The sequence below is a fragment of the Numida meleagris genome, chromosome 12, assembly GCF_002078875.1.
Source record: "Numida meleagris isolate 19003 breed g44 Domestic line chromosome 12, NumMel1.0, whole genome shotgun sequence".
NCBI classification, from domain to species: domain Eukaryota; kingdom Metazoa; phylum Chordata; class Aves; order Galliformes; family Numididae; genus Numida; species Numida meleagris.
In genome coordinates, this window is record NC_034420.1 from 7881709 (window position 1) to 7900984 (window position 19276).

General features: G+C 42.6%; 1 protein-coding gene across 4 annotated transcripts in view; it reads left to right on the plus strand.

Annotated features, from left to right (window-relative positions):
• CSNK1A1 (casein kinase 1 alpha 1) overlaps window positions 994-19276 on the plus strand; it is a 33000-nt gene continuing 14717 nt past the window's right edge. For 2 of the 4 annotated variants that reach the window (XM_021410226.1, XM_021410228.1), the window contains exons 1-5: window positions 996-1555; window positions 2270-2376; window positions 12738-12864; window positions 13924-14022; window positions 16411-16494. In XM_021410226.1, the coding sequence (XP_021265901.1) occupies window positions 1433-1555; window positions 2270-2376; window positions 12738-12864; window positions 13924-14022; window positions 16411-16494 (540 nt within the window). In that variant the 5' untranslated portion in view covers window positions 996-1432. Of the gene's footprint in view, window positions 1556-2269; window positions 2377-12737; window positions 12865-13923; window positions 14023-16410; window positions 16495-19276 lie in introns of all 4 variants that reach the window. The other 2 variants (XM_021410227.1, XM_021410229.1) reach the window with 2 other exon arrangements.

Here is a 19276-nt window from a genome sequence, read left to right on the forward strand (position 1 = left end):
GAAGGGACCCTTAAGATCATTTAGTTCCAACCCCTCTGTTATAGGCAGGGACACCTCCCTCTAGACTAGGTTGCCCAAACCCATGGCCTTGAATGCTTCCAGGGAGGGGGCATTCACAACCTCACTGAGCAACCTGTTCCAGTGTCTCACCACACTCAAAGTAAAGAATTTCTTCCCAATATCTAGTCTAAATCTACCCTCTTCCAGTTTTAAACCATTTCCCCTTGTCCTGTCGCTACTTGCCCTTATAAAAAGTCCCTCCCCTGCTTTCCTGTAGGCCCGCTTCAGGTGTTGGGGCTCAGCCCCACAAAACACGGGGTGCAGGTGCTCACAGCCCTGGTGCTGCAGCAGGACACGTGGCACTTTGCTGCAGATTCACTTCATGGGTTAAAAGCAGGCAATTCAGATACAAGCAGGCAAGGGTCTGGGCCTGACACAGCCTGGAAATGCCACCAGCAGCGGGGTCACAGCCACTGTGCAGGCAGCGAGGGCACTGACTGCCATTTCTATATCTCCAGCAGTCACTATGTAGACACAGCTGCCCCCAAAGGGACTCTAAGTGACACTTGGCTGCCTGTGAACGGTATGGATCATATCACCGCTTACTAACCCTAAACCCTGTGACTCCGAGCCCGAGGCCCAGGCAAGCCCTGCCCGAGCCCCTGACACTCCAGCCCCTTTAAGGAGCAGTGCGGGCACAGATAATTCTCCCCTTCCTCTTCCGCCCGGGCTCGGGCTTCAGTGACGCGCATGCGCAAATCTAGAACGCGTCGCGTCGCAGGGCTGGGGGCGGATGGAAAACGACGGCGGTCATTGGCCCGGCGGGAGGGTGGTGTGTGCGCACGCGCAAAGAGCTTTTTCCAGTCGTCTCTCCGCCTTAACCCCGCCCGCCCTGCCCCTCGCGCAGGCGCGCTGCGGGCAGGAGGCGGCCTTACCGTAGCGCATGCGCCGGGGCCGCCCCGCCCCGCTCCCAGCGTGCCCCGCGCGGTGAAGAAGCGGCGGCTGCAGGCTGGGGGCATTTTGTGTCTGTGATAGCAGCGGCTGAGAGACAAGATGGCGGCGGTGGCCGAGTGAGGGACCGGCGGCGGCCGGGACCCGGCGGAGCCAGCGGGCCTCGCGTTTCCCTTCCCCTCCCCTCTCCTCTCCCGCTCCCTCGCAGCACCTCGGCGGCCGCTTTTCACCTCTCTGGAGGGCGCGGGGAGCCAAGCGGCGCCCGGCCGGGGAGCGGGACGGAGCCGCGGAGCGGGGCGGCCGCCCGAGGGGCCCGGCCCGAGCTGAGCGGTGGGGACCGCCGTTCCTCGTTCTTCTCCTCTCTCCTTCCCTTCCCTCCCCTGTCCCTCTCCCCTTCTTGGGGCGGCGGTAGAGCCCTCTTCCCCCTCTCCCTTCCCCCGAGCCCCGTAGTGCCCAGGGCGCCCCGCAGCCGCCCCTCGCCATGGCGAGCAGCAGCGGCTCCAAGGCCGAGTTCATCGTCGGGGGCAAGTACAAGCTGGTGCGGAAGATCGGCTCGGGCTCCTTCGGGGACATCTATTTGGCAATCAACATCACCAACGGGGAGGTAAGGGCGGCGCGCACCCCCGAACGTCTCGGGGGGACCCGGAGAGCGGTGGTGCTTCCTGAAGCGGGGACTTGGCGCCTTTCCCCGGGGATCGCCTTCCCGGGGCGCCGGGTGGGGGAACCGGGGTGCGCGTTCCGAGCCTGGGCCCGCACCTCACGGTCTCGGGCTGGGAGCGAGGTGCCCCTTCCGACGGAGCCGTGGGCCCACACCCAGCGCTTGGCATTGTGAGAGGTAGGGAGAGAAGAGCACCTTGTCAGCGGCTGGAGAACTCTGTCTTCTGGCAATCGTCTCTGCCCCTTTTCTCAGCTGGGGAACACTTTATCTCGTGTTCATCAACAGCAGTAGAAACAAAGAAGATCCCCTGTTTCTTCAGCTTTTTTTTTTCTCGTGGTTTTTTTTATTCTTCCTCCCCCTCACTTCTCTGAGCTGTAAAGAAGGAACACCTACATATGTTCTTCCTCGCTTATGTGAATCTGAAGATATAATATCTCCAGCTCAATTTCATGACCTGGGATGGATATTTGTGTACAAATCATCACGATATGGATTTTATTTGAAGAGGCAACAAAATGCAGGACGTTGAGCACCAAAAGCTTAAAAATTGTAGCTCAGAGCAAGTGTGGGGAATACTGAAGTTCAGTCTCCCTACACCTCAGTGGCAAGGCAGTGTTTGGTGGACGCTCTGCTCTGATTCCTTGTTCCCTCTCGCTGCAGGAAGTTGCCGTGAAGTTGGAGTCTCAGAAGGCCAGGCATCCCCAGCTGCTGTATGAGAGCAAACTGTATAAAATTCTGCAAGGAGGAGTTGGCATCCCACATATACGGTAGGATTCAGTTGTATATGCCAAGTATGGTGACTTTTCTTTCATGTTCCTGTGAGGTGGGATGCCACCATAAGAGAATGGAGTTCTCTTCTCTAGGAGTTGGGCTGCTGGGAAAAATGCTCCATTCTAAGCTTAACAACTAGCTGGGTATCCTTGTAGCTCCCCCTCCCTGTCTCAGACTGTGTTGTTAGGCTTCCATGCTGTGCGCTGAAAGTGAGATCTTCAGTGGTTCCTGAGCTATCAGAAATTCTTAAAGTGATCAGAATAAAGTATGAGATTGTTTCTGTGAGAGCCAGTGTTCTTGATGAGGTTGAGAGTTTGGAGCTGGTACTGGAAATGGCTGCTTTCTTTTGTTGTTTTTTTTTTTTGTTCCAACATGTCTTCCTCCTCCGCTCAGAAAATGGCGGATAGACGTGATTAACCCTCCCCCTTCTCCTGTTGGGACAAGGGACGTGCTCAGGCGTGTATCTTTTCCTTTCATAGTTATGTGCAGCAACGCTTGAGACTGCTTAGAACCTCGACCAGGAGTGAAATGGCAGCCCCTTTCTGTTACCAGCAACAGATGCGTCACTAGGATTTCCTTACAGTTGAAGTGTCAGGATTAATGCCTCCCAGTTGCTTGCTAGGCGGTTTCCTTGTTTCTTACTCTGTCTGAAACTTTGAAGAGTTTTCAATGATTTTCTCATCTAGAAGTGAGTTGCTACTGTTTTGGTGCAGCAGACTCTAGGAGGAGTCATTTCTCAGATTATTGAGGTGTTATGCTGTGTAGTTCTGACTACTGAATCTGCATCAGAATAGCCTAAGTGAAACTTCTTCCTACTCCAGAAACACTTCAGCCAAGAATATTTTAAATAATTGTTTTTCAAGTTAGTATTTCTGATGTTTGTGCCGTATCATAAAAGGAATCGGTATCTTGTGCTACAGGAACAACTTGAATATAGCTAATGAGTCAAGCCGTGGATTCCAGTTAGTCCTTTCGCTCTTAACTCACTTTGTTGCGTGTGCATAAATTAGTGGTCTGTATAAACTGCTGAGACATAGCGATTTGTGTATGTCAGAGTGTATATTAACTCTAACAAAACCTAGAAGTTGGCTGCGTTTTTCGGGTTGTTAGCTTTTTTCTGTGCTCTGTAAACACAACTGATTGTAGACCTGATTGTATGCTGGAGTTATATAGCCAGGGAGACAGCCTTGTTTTGCACATCTGTCCTCTCCATTCATGACAGCCTTCTACAAGAATAGAACAAACGTACCTGTATGAAACAGAACAGCTACAATTATAATAGTTGCTTATGTGTAACCAGATTTAATTTTTATTTTAGACGACGGTTTCTCTTGTCTTTGTATGAATACGTTTGTTTCTCAGCTGAAAAAAAGAAATTGCATATTGGAAAGCCATCACGGTACAGTTTTGTGCTAAAACAAGGGTAACTGGGAGAGCAGCCAAAGCAAGTGGGTATCTGGTGTTTCATCATAAAACTGGAAAAGCATGCTTTCTTAAGCTTATGCTCTTTCTCTAAAAACCTTTAGTGCTATAATGAGACTTAAGTTTCATGTTTTTCAAATTTTCCGTGTAACAGAAGTGAGCTGCTATTTAAAAGTAAGTTCTTGAATTTGATTAAAGTGCCTAATATGAGTGTTTTATTTAAAGCTGAGATACTGGAAGTTGTCTTGCCTGTTGAGAAACTTATTTCCAGCTTCAGTTAAAGCAGTCATCTTGTAAGCTTTCTTTCCTTTGTATTTTACATACTTATACAGAAAGCTAGGTCAGATAAAACCAGTAACTCATTTAAAGTCCCACCACCACAGAGGAACTAAAATCTTTCTTTGACAAGTGGCCTCTGAAAAGTAATTACAAGAATCTGGGTAAGAATTGACAACTGAGGCAACACTCAAAGCAGCTCAGATGGCTTCAGTTGTGCTAGAGGTAGCATCTGTTTGATAATGTCAGCGGGTCTTGAAGATTTTCACCTTCAGGTTCCAGTGTTGTTAATCTTAGGATGACTTCTTAGAAAAGCTTTTCAGAAAAGTCTTGAGAATATCTTTTTGGTCTTCAGAAACAACTTTTAATGTCAGTTTTAAATATGTGCATATTAGATGTTGCTCGACTGGTTCTTTGTGCTTTTCCTGTTGTCATGTGATACGTAATCCGATGATGCTTGAAAAAATAAAAAACAGTATTTTTGTTCCTCTTCTAGAAGAGGAAGCTGAGGGGGGATGCTCAGTACACGGTTCACTTGATAAATGTTGAAACATGGAGTTAGTAGAATCAGAATTTGTGGTACTCTGGTACTGAGGGAGAGGCCTTATCTTACACAATCAAGTGCATCACTGAGGTGCTTAACTAAGTGTAGGAGCAACGTCAGATTACTGCACATGTTGTTCCAGACAACTCAAGCTTTTTTGACATGTGTTTTTGGCAGCTGCTAAGCTGGGAGAATGTATGACTTCGTACTTAGGGCTCTTTGCATGTGTAATTGATAATACGCATTCCGCTATTGTTTTGTAATGGTTTGCTGTCTGGTTGGAATAAGCTGTTCTTGGCTCAGTGTATTGAGAAGGATGAATCAGGTTGAGGAAATCCTTTCAGTAAGTTAGTTAAATTTTCTGTAAAGTGGCACCTTTAAGCAGCAACAACATAAATGGAGTATCTGATAGAAAACTGAGGAATAGTTCCAAGCTTTTCCATTTTCCATGCTGTATAAGCTGGGCTCAACAGCATTTTTATCCTGCTGCTTCTGTGGGATTAACTGTGAGCTTTCGGTTGTTGTGGAGAGAGGACTTGCTACTTGCACTGTGACAGAACATATTGTTTGCACATGAAATAGCAAAAAAAACTGAGATAGGTTGTCTGTTGTCTGAATATCTACACCACTTTAAATTCACACAGGGGTCTTCAACTTTGCTGCTTACTGTTGCTTCCTGGAAGAGCAGGAAAGATTCTGAGCTGCTCTCTGAAATTTCACAAAACCTCGTGTGAATACCACTGCAGACTGTGGTATGCACAAATTTTGGCTATTGCCTTTGTTTTTGACAGCAGGCTCTTGGACCAGTCTTTAACATCTAACGATCTGGTCTGCCTTAGGACACAATGCGAAGTCTGCAATATTCTGGTAGGTTTATTCTGATTGTTCTCGGCCATCAGCTTTTTTTCCCCTCTTTTTCAGTAGCAAAGCATTTTTAGCTGTGATCTTCTTGTTAACTGGGTGCTGATCCTAACAGTTTGGAATATCTGCCTGTATTCCCACATTCTTGGTCCTGGTTCAGAGGAATGAAACTGTGTTCGAGGTTCTTTGTGTTGTTTTGTTTATGGTGTAAATCTCTTTAGGCACTCTTGACGAGAGCAATTGTTTGAATCATCTGTGGTTGCCGCTGTTGGTTTTTGCCATTTATGGTGATTATCAACTATTGTTCATATCCTTTATGAAGATTCTCTAGATATTCTTTCAGATGTACTTCTCTTCTAAAAGAAAAGCAAACTTTAAATTCTTTTTTCCCTGCCAACACCTTGTGGGGTGACTTGTTACCTGCTTTCCCCTAGAAATGGATGTGGTGCTGGATCTAGCTGCAGCTGTTGGTGAGGTATGAAAGTGTTGCACGGAAGAGCAGGGTTGACTGTAAAACAGATCATGCTTGTGTGGGCAGAGCTGAAGAGATACAGTATTCAAATTCATGTGAGGCTTATCAAGGGGATATTTGAGTTTAGTTATTTGTAAGTTTAAATACAAAAGCTGTAGGCTTAGTTATGTTGGTTTTGCAACTTGAACAAGTAAAATCCTGTGTTTCTGACTTACCAATGCATTCGATTCTTGCAAAATATTTTGAAGTTGATAAACTAAATGTTGTCACCTGTGTTTTGCTACATAATGTCCTAAATAGTGTGGCATGCTATAAAGCTGCTGTCAGAAAAGTAAAAGTATCTCAGACACTGGGGCTCTCTGGTTACTTAGTGCCACGTTGGTGCTTAATCTGTTAATAAGCTTCAGCCCATATTCATCTTCACTAAATAATACATGCAGTGGAAACCCATGGTCAGGTTTAGTAACTTTAAGGTGGTTCTCACAATGGATTTTTCCTTGAGCACTTTAAATTCTGTTCTTGAAAATCTGTAAATATATTTCTTTCAAGCACCTTCATACTGAAAGACAGACCAGCTGTAGTAGATAGGAGCAACACTCCTGTTCTGATAGCTCAGTGTAAAACTGAAATAAATCCCTAAACGTTCACTCTTAGCAGAAAATGTCTTTAAACAAAATCAATTTAATGTTTCACAACAGTCTAAACTTCTGTCTTGGTATTTGTGGACTCCTTAGAAGCAGCCGGGAGAGACCCAGTTTTGAAAATAAATGTAGTTTTTTTTGAAGCATTTTTCATCTTGCCTCAGCTCATCCTTTGTAGAAACAGCTGCAGAGGTGTGCACTTCAGTTCAGCGTTAGCTCCACTTGGAACAGATGATGAGTAGAAGCCCTGCAGAAGGGGTCTTTTTTCCTCCACAGTGTTTGCAGCGCATGCTGTAGATTAATGGCTTACCTTCTCATCTGAATTGAGCCTTTTGACTTCTATGGAAGAAATGTGACTTATGTTCTTCTCACTTCCTACCAGCTGTTAGTTTACTTCATTAAACAACCAGCAAAGCAGCAAGTCATAGAAGTATGTATGCAACATAAGACCAGACAGATGAAATTTCCCTTGTGCTTAACGGATGAGCTGCATTGGCATACTTCATGTATTCATATTTTTCTCATAACTGTACAAAAAGTGATACAAAATCTTATTTATAGCCTACCTAACTTGATAACGTAGGGCGTTCTTTGCTATTTCTTTATTTAGTACTTGGGTGGCCTAATTCATACTCACCATGGCAACTAACGTTAGATGACATCTGTTAAATATTCCACTTCAGTGTTTCAGTCATGCCATGTTATGTTAGGTTCATTTATGGTACTGGTTCCTAGCTGGCTAGCAGTTGAAGTGCTTTTCCAGCTTCAGGGAAATAGAGAATATGTGGCAATGTAGATGTGAATCTGAGAGTGATGGATTGCCTGCCCTGTGTGTGCTGCTTCCATATCTGTTGAGACTCAAGTTAGTGTACTTCCACAGGCAGAATGTACTTACTGCTTTGTCTGTAACGCCTTATTTCTCAGGAGCCTGAGAAGTCTAGAACGTGTTTGACCAGAAGAGGTTACTTTTGGTCCTGATCCTGCTAGTTTTAGTTAACATGCAGTTCTTCATGTGATCCTACGCAGTGCTGATTTCCTAGGCCAGCACTTGTAGTTCTGTGCTTGGAAAGCTTGCCTGAAGATGAGTGCCTGCGCCTGTAGGCGGTCGGTGCCCATGTACAGCTTCCTTGATTTCTTTAATGGCTGCCTCCCTCTTACAGTCCTCCTGTATCTGCAACAAGCAGTTGCTTAACTTCATGACTGCCTTGCTGAGCTGTGCGAGCAAGGCTCCTTTCCTGGTTATTGGTGACCCATCTTGTCTGTGGATTGCTGCGTGAAGGAACGTGAGTGTTCTAAGCATTGATACCAGCTCCTTCCCAGTTTCTCTTGAATACCTGTGCTTGCATTGGTTAGGATTACTTGTTTTTCAGTGATGTTTGTAGAAGCATATGATTATAGGGAGGTCTGTGTTTTCTCTTTAGTTACATTATCTAACCGGTGCCCAGTTTGGAGACTTGTGTAAGTGCCTTAGTGATTGCAGAAGTGGAATAGCAGGCATTAATCACTTACTGTCATTTGGTTTTATTTTGGCTGTTGAATCCTTTGTGCTCATGAGGTCTTCCAGACTTGTGTATTCACCTTCATGTGCCTGCTGACTTGTCAGACTTATCAATAAGGTTATCTCAGGTAATCCCAGTAGTTCTTTCCAGCTTGCTTGGTCACTGTGCCTTGTTTTTATTCTAGTGGTGTTTCTCAATCCACTTTCACTTATTTGACAGTCTCCACTTCTTGTCGTGTGAACTCTTCCGTCTGACATTTGAAAGCCAAAATGCTGGGAAACTAATTGCATAGAACGAGACAGAGTAATAGTAGGGTAACATAGTACAACTGATGAAATTAGCAGATGTTAATAGAATGTTGAAGTCCAAATTGACCTTTTTTGTTGAATGAAAATATAAATGTTTCTGGATGCCTTTCCATCACTATTATATCTTTTCTTGAATTCCAGAGTCTAAAGGTTTAAGTTCATCTAAGTCTTCTCGCAGCAGCATTGTACTTCCTAGCAGTGAGGCACCAGGATGCTTTTTTGTTGTTTAAAACACGAGCGTGACCTTGTGCAGTTCCAAATGGCTCCAGGAGTGGTCAGTGATAGCGGTCAAATTCACAGAAGACGAGGTACCTGGCAAAACTGGTGTCTGAGGAGAGCTTTTCTTAGCCTGAAACAAGGCAGTCTTGTTACAGTTGGTGGTAGGAATGCTTTGTTGTAACAGTGAGCTGATGTTCTGGTTTTATGCATACAGTACCTGCAGACAAAGAGATGCTGCCTTGTGTTCATGCCTTCACTGCTTTGGTGTTTTCAGTGTGCGTGAGGTTTGGGTTTTCTCAGCTGGTAACCAGCAGCTGTACAGTTGGCACTTTTGCTCACTGTTGTTTAAATGTGACACTTTCTAAATATGGATTTCCTGAATGCATCACTCGACCAGATTGCACAGCTTTGGTGGTTGTAATTACAACAAGGTAACTGTACCAGCACAGTTGATCAATGTAATGCGGAAAACTTCTGGTTATCTAGTGAGGGTGTAAAAGTGGCACAGTAGGCTGCAGCTGGGCCTGTCATTTCTCAGCTTGTTTCTGAGTTTTGCTAACTCTTTGAAGTTTTTGCTAACTGGTTTACCTCAGTTTGACTCCTTGAAGGAAAGAAATACAAAATGTGAATAGGGTGATAACCAAATATTTTATGATGTTGAATTAAAAAAAAAAAACAAGTTTTCTCAAATGCTTCCTTTACCATTGGCATTATTTAGGAAACATGCAGTTGCTGAAATAGAGAGTATATTATTTTTGAAGATGCAGCTCTGAAAACAGAAAAGGATTTACGTTTGGGTCGGCCTGACCTGTGGTCTTTGCTGCTAAGTGCTAGGTGTGCATCAGTACTTCGCTTGCTTGTCTCAAGGTTAGTTAAGGGAATGAAAAAACATTGGAGTAAGCATTCACTTGTCATATGATCTGGCTTGGTGCTCACTTCACTGGGTGGGATTTGGAAACCAAATACTTTTAAACTGCTGTATCATGTGACTTAGTTGTTTAGCATGGAGCTGCAAACTGTTCAGGATGCTACAAGAAGTTTTGTGTGTGAGTATCTTGGAGCTGTGTAGCAGGCTGCTGAACCACGTGATGTGGAAACTTGTTGACATGGTGTGTCCTGGTCTTCTAAATTAGGTGAGCTGCTGAAGTCAAATGAAGGTCGCAGTTTGGTTTTGACAATGTTTTAACCACGAAAACTTCAGAAGGAATTGTTTTGGTTTTTTTGCTTTTGTTTTTATAAACTATGCTCTAACTGCTCAGTAGCCTTGAACGGATAAGGCAGGGCAGAATGACAAAGCACTTTCATGCACACGTGAGCTTAGGCATGCCCCACAGCTTGAGTATGGACTATGTATCCTAATGGCTCTGTCAGGGGTCACAGTGCTACATGGCATGTTCAAAGATAAGTCCTAGCTCTTACAGTAATTAGTGAAGCCTTCCAGTATGTTCTTCTACTACTGTTTGGGAAGGCTGATAAACTGTATTTTGCTGTAAGCTATATATATATATTTGCATAAGTAGGTGTAGGTGGACCTGTGCTACAGAACTGAAATTGTCTGATTATGCATTATGTCCTAATGGGGCATGGTCACTGTGGAAATGAGTTAGAGTAGTAGTAATAATTTTTCCTAGTCTAGGGATTCTGTATTTCTTTTGAACATATGTGGTGTGTAACTGATGCACGGAGTTATTGTGTAACCAAAGTGAACTGTTAAGTTCTTAAACATCTTGTTCCTGCTTTCTAGAACTCCCCCCCCTTAAGTAATACTGCTGCTGTTCTCTTAATTTTAGTGAGAGAAAGCAATTCGTTGTTTCTGGGTGTGCTTACAAGGCGGTGTCTGTAATTAACATGTAGAAGATGTGTTCTGATGTTCTAGTACCATCTGATAGTTAGCCAGGGCTTTGTACCATCATTCTTTCCTACTAGTAGTTCGATTCCAGCACTGCTCCAGCAGTAAGCCTTGGACCCCTAACGATTTCTGGTGGAGAGACCAGCTTTTTTTCCAGAGATGTGCTCCATTTGTTGCTATGGCATTCTGTGCTTTACCCCCATAGCATTAAAACTCGTGTGGCAAAGCGCTTGTCCAAAAGGTGTGATTGTATGTTGTCTTACAGTGACTATGGGAGCAAGGAGTGCTTGCCAAACTCTCGAGCATCACAATTTCCAAGGCTTCCTAAGAAGAGCCAACACTTGTAACGTTTTCTTCTTGCGCTGCCAGCAGTAGCAGCTACTGGACACTCTGTGAATGGTCCCGATGTAGCCTTACTTCTTAATCTCATTTTCCCTGGAAATGTTCCAAGGGAAATGAAAACTGAGTGTTAGCAAAGTAAATAAAGCACGGGTGACTGCAGTACTCTAGCAGAAGTTTCAGTTGCTGGTAGTGAAATGAATAAATGGGATGCTCTACCACATGAGGAGTTACAGGCCTGTAAGCATGAAAACTGGATGTTTAGAAGCCCTGTAGTCTTTGTCTTGCAAAGTTGATCCTGCTTTTCAGAACTATAAAGTGATCAGGAGATTAAAAAAAAAAAAAATTCTTGTATGCAGAAGTAGGCCAAATGGAGGTTGTGCAATCAGCCTGAGTTATTGCACGTACTAAGCAGAGAGGTCCCTATAGAAGAACCAAATCAAATGATTTTCCCAGGGTAGGGTTTCCTTTCATCTGCTTAGCTTTTCTCTTTTGTGATGCTATAAGTAAATTTTCTTAGTTCAGTAGATGGCTGGTGTGTAAGGTCCTTTTCCCTTTGAGTACGGTCTTGGCTACTGAGCCATTACTGTAATGAACAATTACGATCAGCATCTGAAATGGAGTTTCTATTTCTTAAAGCAGAACGTGGTCTGTCTGAATCTGGGTTTACTCTTTAGATTGACAGGCCTTAGGATGCTTGGGTTCAGTTTGTTATTTCTTAGACTTTCACAGCAAAGCTGAATTTCATGACAGAATAACGAGGCAGATCATCCAATCCAGTTTTCATTGCTTTGGTTGACTGCAGTGTTTCATTTTGAACTGTGACCTGCAGAATTTTTTTTATAGACCCTTGTCATAACTACTCAGCAGTTTGCAAGGTGACTTTGATAGGAACCAAGATGTAGTCATATTGAGTAATTCTTGAAATGAACTTTTTTTTTGCCCCATATTGACACTTCAGATACTTAAGGTTGATCCAGCTGCCTGCTTGGCTGCGATTGAAGGCGTACATATTGCAACAAAGGTATTTCTGCCTCTGTGACACTCAGCTGTCTTTCCCTGTATGATGCTGAAACCTAGTAAAGAGTTCTTGTCAGTTACTTAGTAGTACTGTAGTGCTTGATTGATATTTGCCAAACTTGAATGAATAAATGAGGAGGTAGTATGAGTTAACTGCACGAACTCTTTTGTATTGCAGATATGCCTTACATGAAACAAAGCCTAAAGCAATTAACAATGCTTCTGTGAAATTAAATAATGCGGGAAATGATAGAAGCGTAAGGTGTCCTGCTGATGAGTTTCAGTTCAGTTTTTGAGTTACGTACTGAAACCTTAGTATATTGGCTTCTAAAGACTTTTGCTTTGATTGTGTTAATTCTGATGTTTGTTGTTGCTGCTAAAACTTGATGTTTCTACTTCAGAGAAATTTAAACATGCCATGCACTGTTGTCAGTTTCTGTTTTGCCTTCAGACTTTGCTTCTAGGAAAGTAAGAGTGACTAATAACCCTAGTTTTTAGTTAACTCTCTAGGTTGAACACACGCCAGCAATGTGCCTTTGCAGTGAAGAGGGTTGGTGGCATCCTGGAGTGCATTAGGAGTGTTGCCAGTGGGTGCAGGAAGGTGATCCATCCCATCTGCTGAGGCCACATCTGGAGTGGGGTGTTCAGCTCTGGACTCCTTGGGACAGTGGAGGTGTGGGAGGACCAGAGAGTGCAGGGTAGGGCTGCTAGGGTTTGAAAATGTTTGATGTTCTAAAAGCATCTGTTGGATTCCAAAAATGTATTAGTGAGGATGATCACTTTTGTATGTTCAGGAACATAACTGTCACATGACAGTAACTGAGCTGCTTGTCCCACTCATGTTTACTGATGGCTAAGGCTCAAACTTGTATGATTCTTGCTAACGCTGTACATGTCTTTGTTTCAGGTGGTATGGTCAAGAAAAGGATTACAATGTTCTAGTTATGGATCTTCTTGGTCCCAGCCTTGAAGACCTCTTCAACTTCTGTTCTCGCAGGTTTACGATGAAAACAGTACTTATGCTAGCAGACCAGGTATGTACAAGCGTTCCTGTGAGGATGCGGAACAAACTGAATCGTGATGTGTAACATGGTTCTCTTTAAGTGGGTAAAATAATGTGTTAAACAGCCTTGTGTGTTAACTGAGATGCTGTGATACTTCAAACTTAATCAAGGCCTCAAAGGCCTGTTAGCTAAGGCCTCAGGAGTGCCAGTCTATTTAGTCTGTTTCTAGCAGCTGACATTTTTTCAACTTGGTTCTGAGAGTACAGCATTTGAAATAGCCAATTGCTGTGTAGTAAATAGATTTAGTAAATAGCTTGGTTGTACTGTCTTCAGTTATTTGGAAGGCAATAAGGGGTTCATGAGTTAAATTTTCAATGGTAATTTGAATTTAATATTACATAATCAGTGTTAGTACCAAGTTGTCACTTAGCCAGGGCTCATAGAATCCCAGGCTTGTGTCCAGGGAAGCTCAGGGCACTTGTATAGAGGCAAGATCAGCTGTCCCCTGTCTCTGCTGCTTTAAATGGCTGGTGTGCTTGCTCTAGAAAGAAGCATTTGCATGCTTACTTAACTAGAGTCAGGGTGTTACAGTGTTTCTGGGGAACCTGTGCAGTTGTGCAGTATTCCTTTGGATGGTGAATAGGAACTGGTTGTCATCTGGGAAAAGTAGATGGGATGTATGAGGTCAGTGCATGGAACTGGGTTTTAGGACATAGTAAAGTAGAACAGCTGTCAAGGATATGATGTTGTAACATAGTTGAACTCACTGAAGACTGTGAAGTGTAGCTGAAAAGCTGTTCCGTGTAAACTCGTGTGCTGTGATCTCACGCACAGGAAATAGCGTGACCATGTATAATGATACGGTGAAGTGATACAGCTCACAACCAAGATTGTGGAATTTTAACATGTAAAAACAATTTCTTTAAAAAGCATATGGAAAAGGACTTGGTTTTCAGTGAGCAAATTATAAACTGAAATTGCATTGGAAGGTAGCACTAAGAAGACATGCTTAATTGAAGGCTTAATTGAATTGTGTTGCTCTCATTGAATCTCACCTGTTTCTTTTTGCTGATGTTTTCTGTTTTACAGATGATCAGTAGAATTGAGTATGTGCACACAAAGAACTTTATACACAGAGACATTAAACCAGATAACTTCCTAATGGGTATTGGGCGTCACTGTAATAAGGTTAGTCTAATGCTGTATTTTAAAGATTCAAAGAGAATGGCTATGTTACTGATTCAAGCTGCACAGCCTTTTTGCTCATTGCTGAAGCTGATGTTTTGGATGCTAAACCATGAATCTTTGACGTGAGAGCTTGCATTTGTCAGTGTCCACTGCTAAATGCAGCGGCATGTGCATGTGGGTTGCTGACCCACCCTGTGAGATGGACTTGATTGCAAGATGACTTCAAGGCTTGCAACAAGATCATAAACTAACCGTAGAGAACACTTTGCTGTTTTTATCAATGATGGAGTTTCATTGTTGAGATGACTTGTAATAGCATTTTTTTTCTGAATGATGGAGACAAATCTTTGACTTCTGAGCTGACTTCCTGAGATGAAAAGATTTTGTGCCAACGTGGGAGCTCCTGACCTACCAGTCATCAGGGCATTAAGTCTTGCAGTGACAGACTGGTAAAGAGAACTCTTCAGCTGTCAGAACTGTGGATATGACTACCAGTCAACATGTAGATTCTCTATAAATAAATGGATTTATGCTAATACTTGAATGAAAAACTTGAATTATAGAGTATCTGAGTATGTTGTACAACAAAAAACTGCTCTCCGTTTAGTTTGTGAAGAAAAGAGGGGCTGGGCTGGGAGGTGGGCTGATGTTGTTGCACTGTTCGGATGGTTAAAAAAGACTCAAGTGCATGTTTTCAGATGTGGGGGGAAAAGTTTTCTTCTATATGAGGTTTTGTTTTTGTTTCTAGTCTTAAGTAAAATATGCTTAATCCTGCAATTTGTATGTTGAGCTCGGGCAGACAGGCAGCATTGGCAATGCATTAAGCATGCTACATAATAGAAATAAACTTCAGGACAAATGTACACGATCAAGCTGTTTATTGGAAGCAAGATTCCCACTTATTTTCTATATATGCCATTAGAGGATGTCTAATCTCTTTAGGCACTACTAGTGTTTAAAATGTTTACCTTTGTTTGCCTGTATGAATGCCAACTTCAGAGCCACGAACACTAGAAGGGGAAAATGTATTAACATCAGGTAACAGCTCTTGTCTGAAGAGGTGCAATGCACTGAATGTTTAGATGCAACCATTGTTGGAAAAGCTTGTAAGCCTCATGGAAAGGCAGTCTTTACGTAATCCTTTTGCTGTTAAACTTTGCTCATTCCCAAGTTTCATACTTTCACTCTGTAGAGCTCTGTTTTCCTCTGCTATGTCAAGCAGTTAGGCTCCTCAATTTTCTGAAAAAACTCAGAGTAAAGAAGCATTATTTTTTTTCCTAGTTTTAGTTTCTGATTTCCAGTTCTTTTTGGGCCATTTATTTGTACTTTTGCAGTTATGCTAGGTTAGCATTGCTGTGCTTTGTTTCATCTTGATGTGGATTAATGGCCTAGAAGATACTGCTGTGCTTACTTTAGTGGAAGAACACATTAGATTTGCATCAGCTGGAAAAAAAAATGCCAGTAAACCATTATTTTTCTTCTTTTCCTATTAGTATACTAGTTAGAGAGCCATGCAGCCTTATGGTGGTAAATACCTTCTGTGAGCTGTGAGTAGGGGCTTTGTTACTGATGCAGGGTTGTAGAGATTAGAGGGGTACTTCTTGAGAGAAATGCAGATGGACAAGTTTACACGAGCAAAATGAGAAATGAGTTGCTTAAGTTTGGCACTTAGGTGTTCTGTCTAGGGAACAATTGCCACCACACAGCATTTGCTCCTTTCTGTACTAAAGGATAGGTCAGGGTTTTTTAGAGATGACTGTACGCTATCTCAATCAAAATCAGCCACAAATGCTAGAATAGCATGGTAATCTTGTTCCAGTTGCTTCCTGTCAGTTATATTAAAAATATATACATATTCAAATTTTAATTTGGTGACTGGGAGAAATTTTGCTCCCACCTTAAAAGATGAATTTTCAGCTCTGCTAGAAATAAGCCCTGCATGCTTATGAAAGTAAACTTTAAGGTGACTAAATGCCTTCTACCTCTTCCTTACTGAAGATTTACTTTTTCTAAATGTCTTTTGGGGGAAGGGCAGTTTGTGGAACCAAAGGATGCTTTTGTAAGCAAAACTTCAATTTCCTTTTTTAATAGAGCCAAATGTCACCATTGTTATCCCTGGCCAAGGCAGTGCCATTTTGGAGCGGCTCGCAGTTGAAATTTACCCTGCCATATCTTTTAAATTTTCTCCTTACAAAAATATAAATTAAAAAAAAAAAAAACAAACAGACCAACATAGCTATTGGAAAGCTACAGTGCTTGGTGGAAGAAGGATGGCATTTGGCTACCCTGTTCTTTCTCAAACGCCTCGGTGTTGCCTGTCTGCGCCGGCCATTGTTGCAATGTAAGCAATACTGTTTGATGCACTGCCACCCTCTATTGTTTGTTCAGTGTTTAGAATCTCCAGTGGGGAAGAGGAAAAGAAGCATGACTGTTAGTACTTCTCAGGACCCATCTTTCTCAGGATTAAACCAGGTCTGAACTGTCTCCTATTCCAACCTCAACCCCAAATTCATGTGCTTTATTTTTTGTTTTGTTTTCGTTTTGTTTTTTTTTAATCTGGAGAATGTAGATCTTGCAAAAGCACCTCTTATGTTGGCATTATTCAGACATACTTGGCAAACATGTAACATTACTAAGATGTTTCCCTGTGGCGCTTGTTTAAATTGTGAAATTATTTCTAAACTTGGTTTTAAAAAGGGCTGAATGTATGTGCTTGATTTCAGATGCAGAAGCAGTTTTTATTTTTGTTCTTCAAAACTGAAAGGCGAGGTCCTGGATGTGTTGAAGAGCAGACATGCCACCCCAGTGAAATAGCAGGGCTCCGGTGTAGGTGTCTCCTTGCCTTCCTGTAGGGTTCCTGCAGCGTCTTCACGCAGATGAATAAGTTCCACTGTCATGTCAACCAGACTCTTTCCCATGCGACTTTTCTTCAAAATCTTTCCAAATGTGTGATGAGGACTCTCGTATTTTCATCTATTGCGCTTATAAAATTGAATTACTCCAGTGTCTTGGAGAAGCATCTAGTGCTAAGTGTAGTACCCTTGACTCTTAAAGATGAATTGGAAGCACATCAAGACATATGCCTCCTTCTAGCAGAACAGCTGGAAATTGCTGAACATGTATCATAGCTGCGGAGTCTCATATGAGGCCATAAAACTCAGCCCATAGTTTTCCACAGTAAGTCTTCAAGTATTAAATCCCAGCCAGCTAGCTGCTGTATGCAGGCTTAAACTTCTGCTGTCTGCTTCTGAAACTCGGTTGAAGCAGAGACTTTGATCTACTTTTGTCATTGCTCTTGGCAAAAATCTTGCCCTACTTTTCCAGTTTCCTACTGATCATGCAGTACACAGAGCTAAGGTGGTTTGAGGTTATCTCTGGAAATACTTGTTTGCTGGCTGGCATTGGTATGCTCTATATCTTCCAGTGTCTCTCTTTTTGAGACTAACTTAACTCCTTTGCTTTCCTCCCATCTAGAATGGGAAATAGAGTGAGCCTGAGCTAGGGAATAGAATAAACTCCTCCAGAGAGGTTAGTGTTGTCAGATAATATCTAACAACTTGGCTAATGTGTAAAGCAGGGCTGTATTAAGAAACCGATTCTATTTTATATGTGTATTTCTTTAAAGAGGGCTACCCATACATCTTAAGAGAACACGTAATTAACTTGTTCAGGTCTGATATTCAGAGCTTGCAGCAGCTGTGCAAGAAACACCATCACTTAGTAGTTCTCTGACTCTTGAGGGAAGTAATCTTAAGAAGCCTGCTAAACAAAGAACTAGACACCTACTCTGCATGGTAGAGGCGTGCTCTCAGTGTTACTGATATTGATTCACGAACTGTGACTTTGTCCCTTGGTGGCATTAATTAATGGCAAGAACCCCAGGATTCCAGAAAGAATGTAAAGGCTTTGAATCGTTAAGTGTTTGTAATTAAATTTGTACTGAAAAGATTCTGTGGGTGTCATGTTCAGTTTCCTTCCTTCTCTAGGCGTAGTGTTTTACTTAAGCTAATTGGCAAAGGCCTTGCAAAGTAGCTGTTGCAAACTGTACATCAGAGACTGTCACGAAATCACGGACCTTTCATCAGAAAATAGAAGATTGCCTCTGAGATCAAGCTTTGCTTCTAAGAAAGCTGCATTTGCACTTTAGTAATCACATATAAGCTTTATGCTGTTTGCTTGGGAGTTTAGTATCCACATGGTTCATTTCCTTGTAGCTTGAGAGCATCTCCATGCTCACTTAGCAAGTAACTACCACTACAGCTATCTAGTGGTAGCTGTAGTGGGTGCAACAAAGAACAGACCTCCGCCTTTCCCGAGCTGTTGTCTGACCAATGGAGTTCATTGTTAAAGTCTGTTTTAACTCCTCTTGCTCGAAGTGTTCTGGGCCTTCAGGGTGACTTTTCTGTGGAACTGTTTGTAAAAAGCAGGTGAACAAGAACTTTGTCATTGTATGTAAATCACAGTACAGCTTCAGCTTAAGAAATTCTGCTCTAACATCAGCCATTTAAAGAGGCTTTTAGCTTTTTTGTCCTGTCTAGACCGCTGCAGTTAGAAAAATCTTCAGCCAGAATTTTAAAATGTGTCTGCTGTGCAATTCAGAAACTCTTTGGTATCTTGCAGCCTTCCATGTGGAGTGTTGCTTTTTATAGGTCATACCAGTTCCAGTGTACTACTGTGACCCTGTTTCATTCTTGAGTGCGGATACAGCTGCATATGAATCCCTGTACTTGTTTGCTTTGAAAGCTGTATCTTCTGTTCTTCATCTTTAAGGTGATGCTGAATAGGTTTTTACTGAGAATTTCTCAATCCGTATCTCTTCTCTCCATCGTCTTCCTTCCCCTGGTTACTTCTGCAGCATTCACTAATTTGTAGGGGTTGTAGTCCCTGATCCTGTATTGTTAATCCAGCATTGAAATCTGCTCAGCCAGATGATGGGTAGCTTGAAGACCAGTTGCTAGAGTTTGAAATGTTCCTTACGTATTTCTGCCTCAGCTTTTTTTTCTTTGCCTAGTCCTGAAATCTTGTCGCATGAAGGTACTGTCTGTATTAACAGGTGGATAGGCTGGCTGTTAGCACACTAATTAGCACGCACTCAATTATTGCTAGATACCAAACCATTGAGCAAGCTTGATTATTAGAAATCTAAATTGGATTCCATGCACTAGACTCTAGCTTCCTGGCTGTATTAATTTCATCAATGAGAGTTTCGTGCTGCTGTTTCTTGTCTTCTGGTAGTCTTGCAAAGGGCGTATCA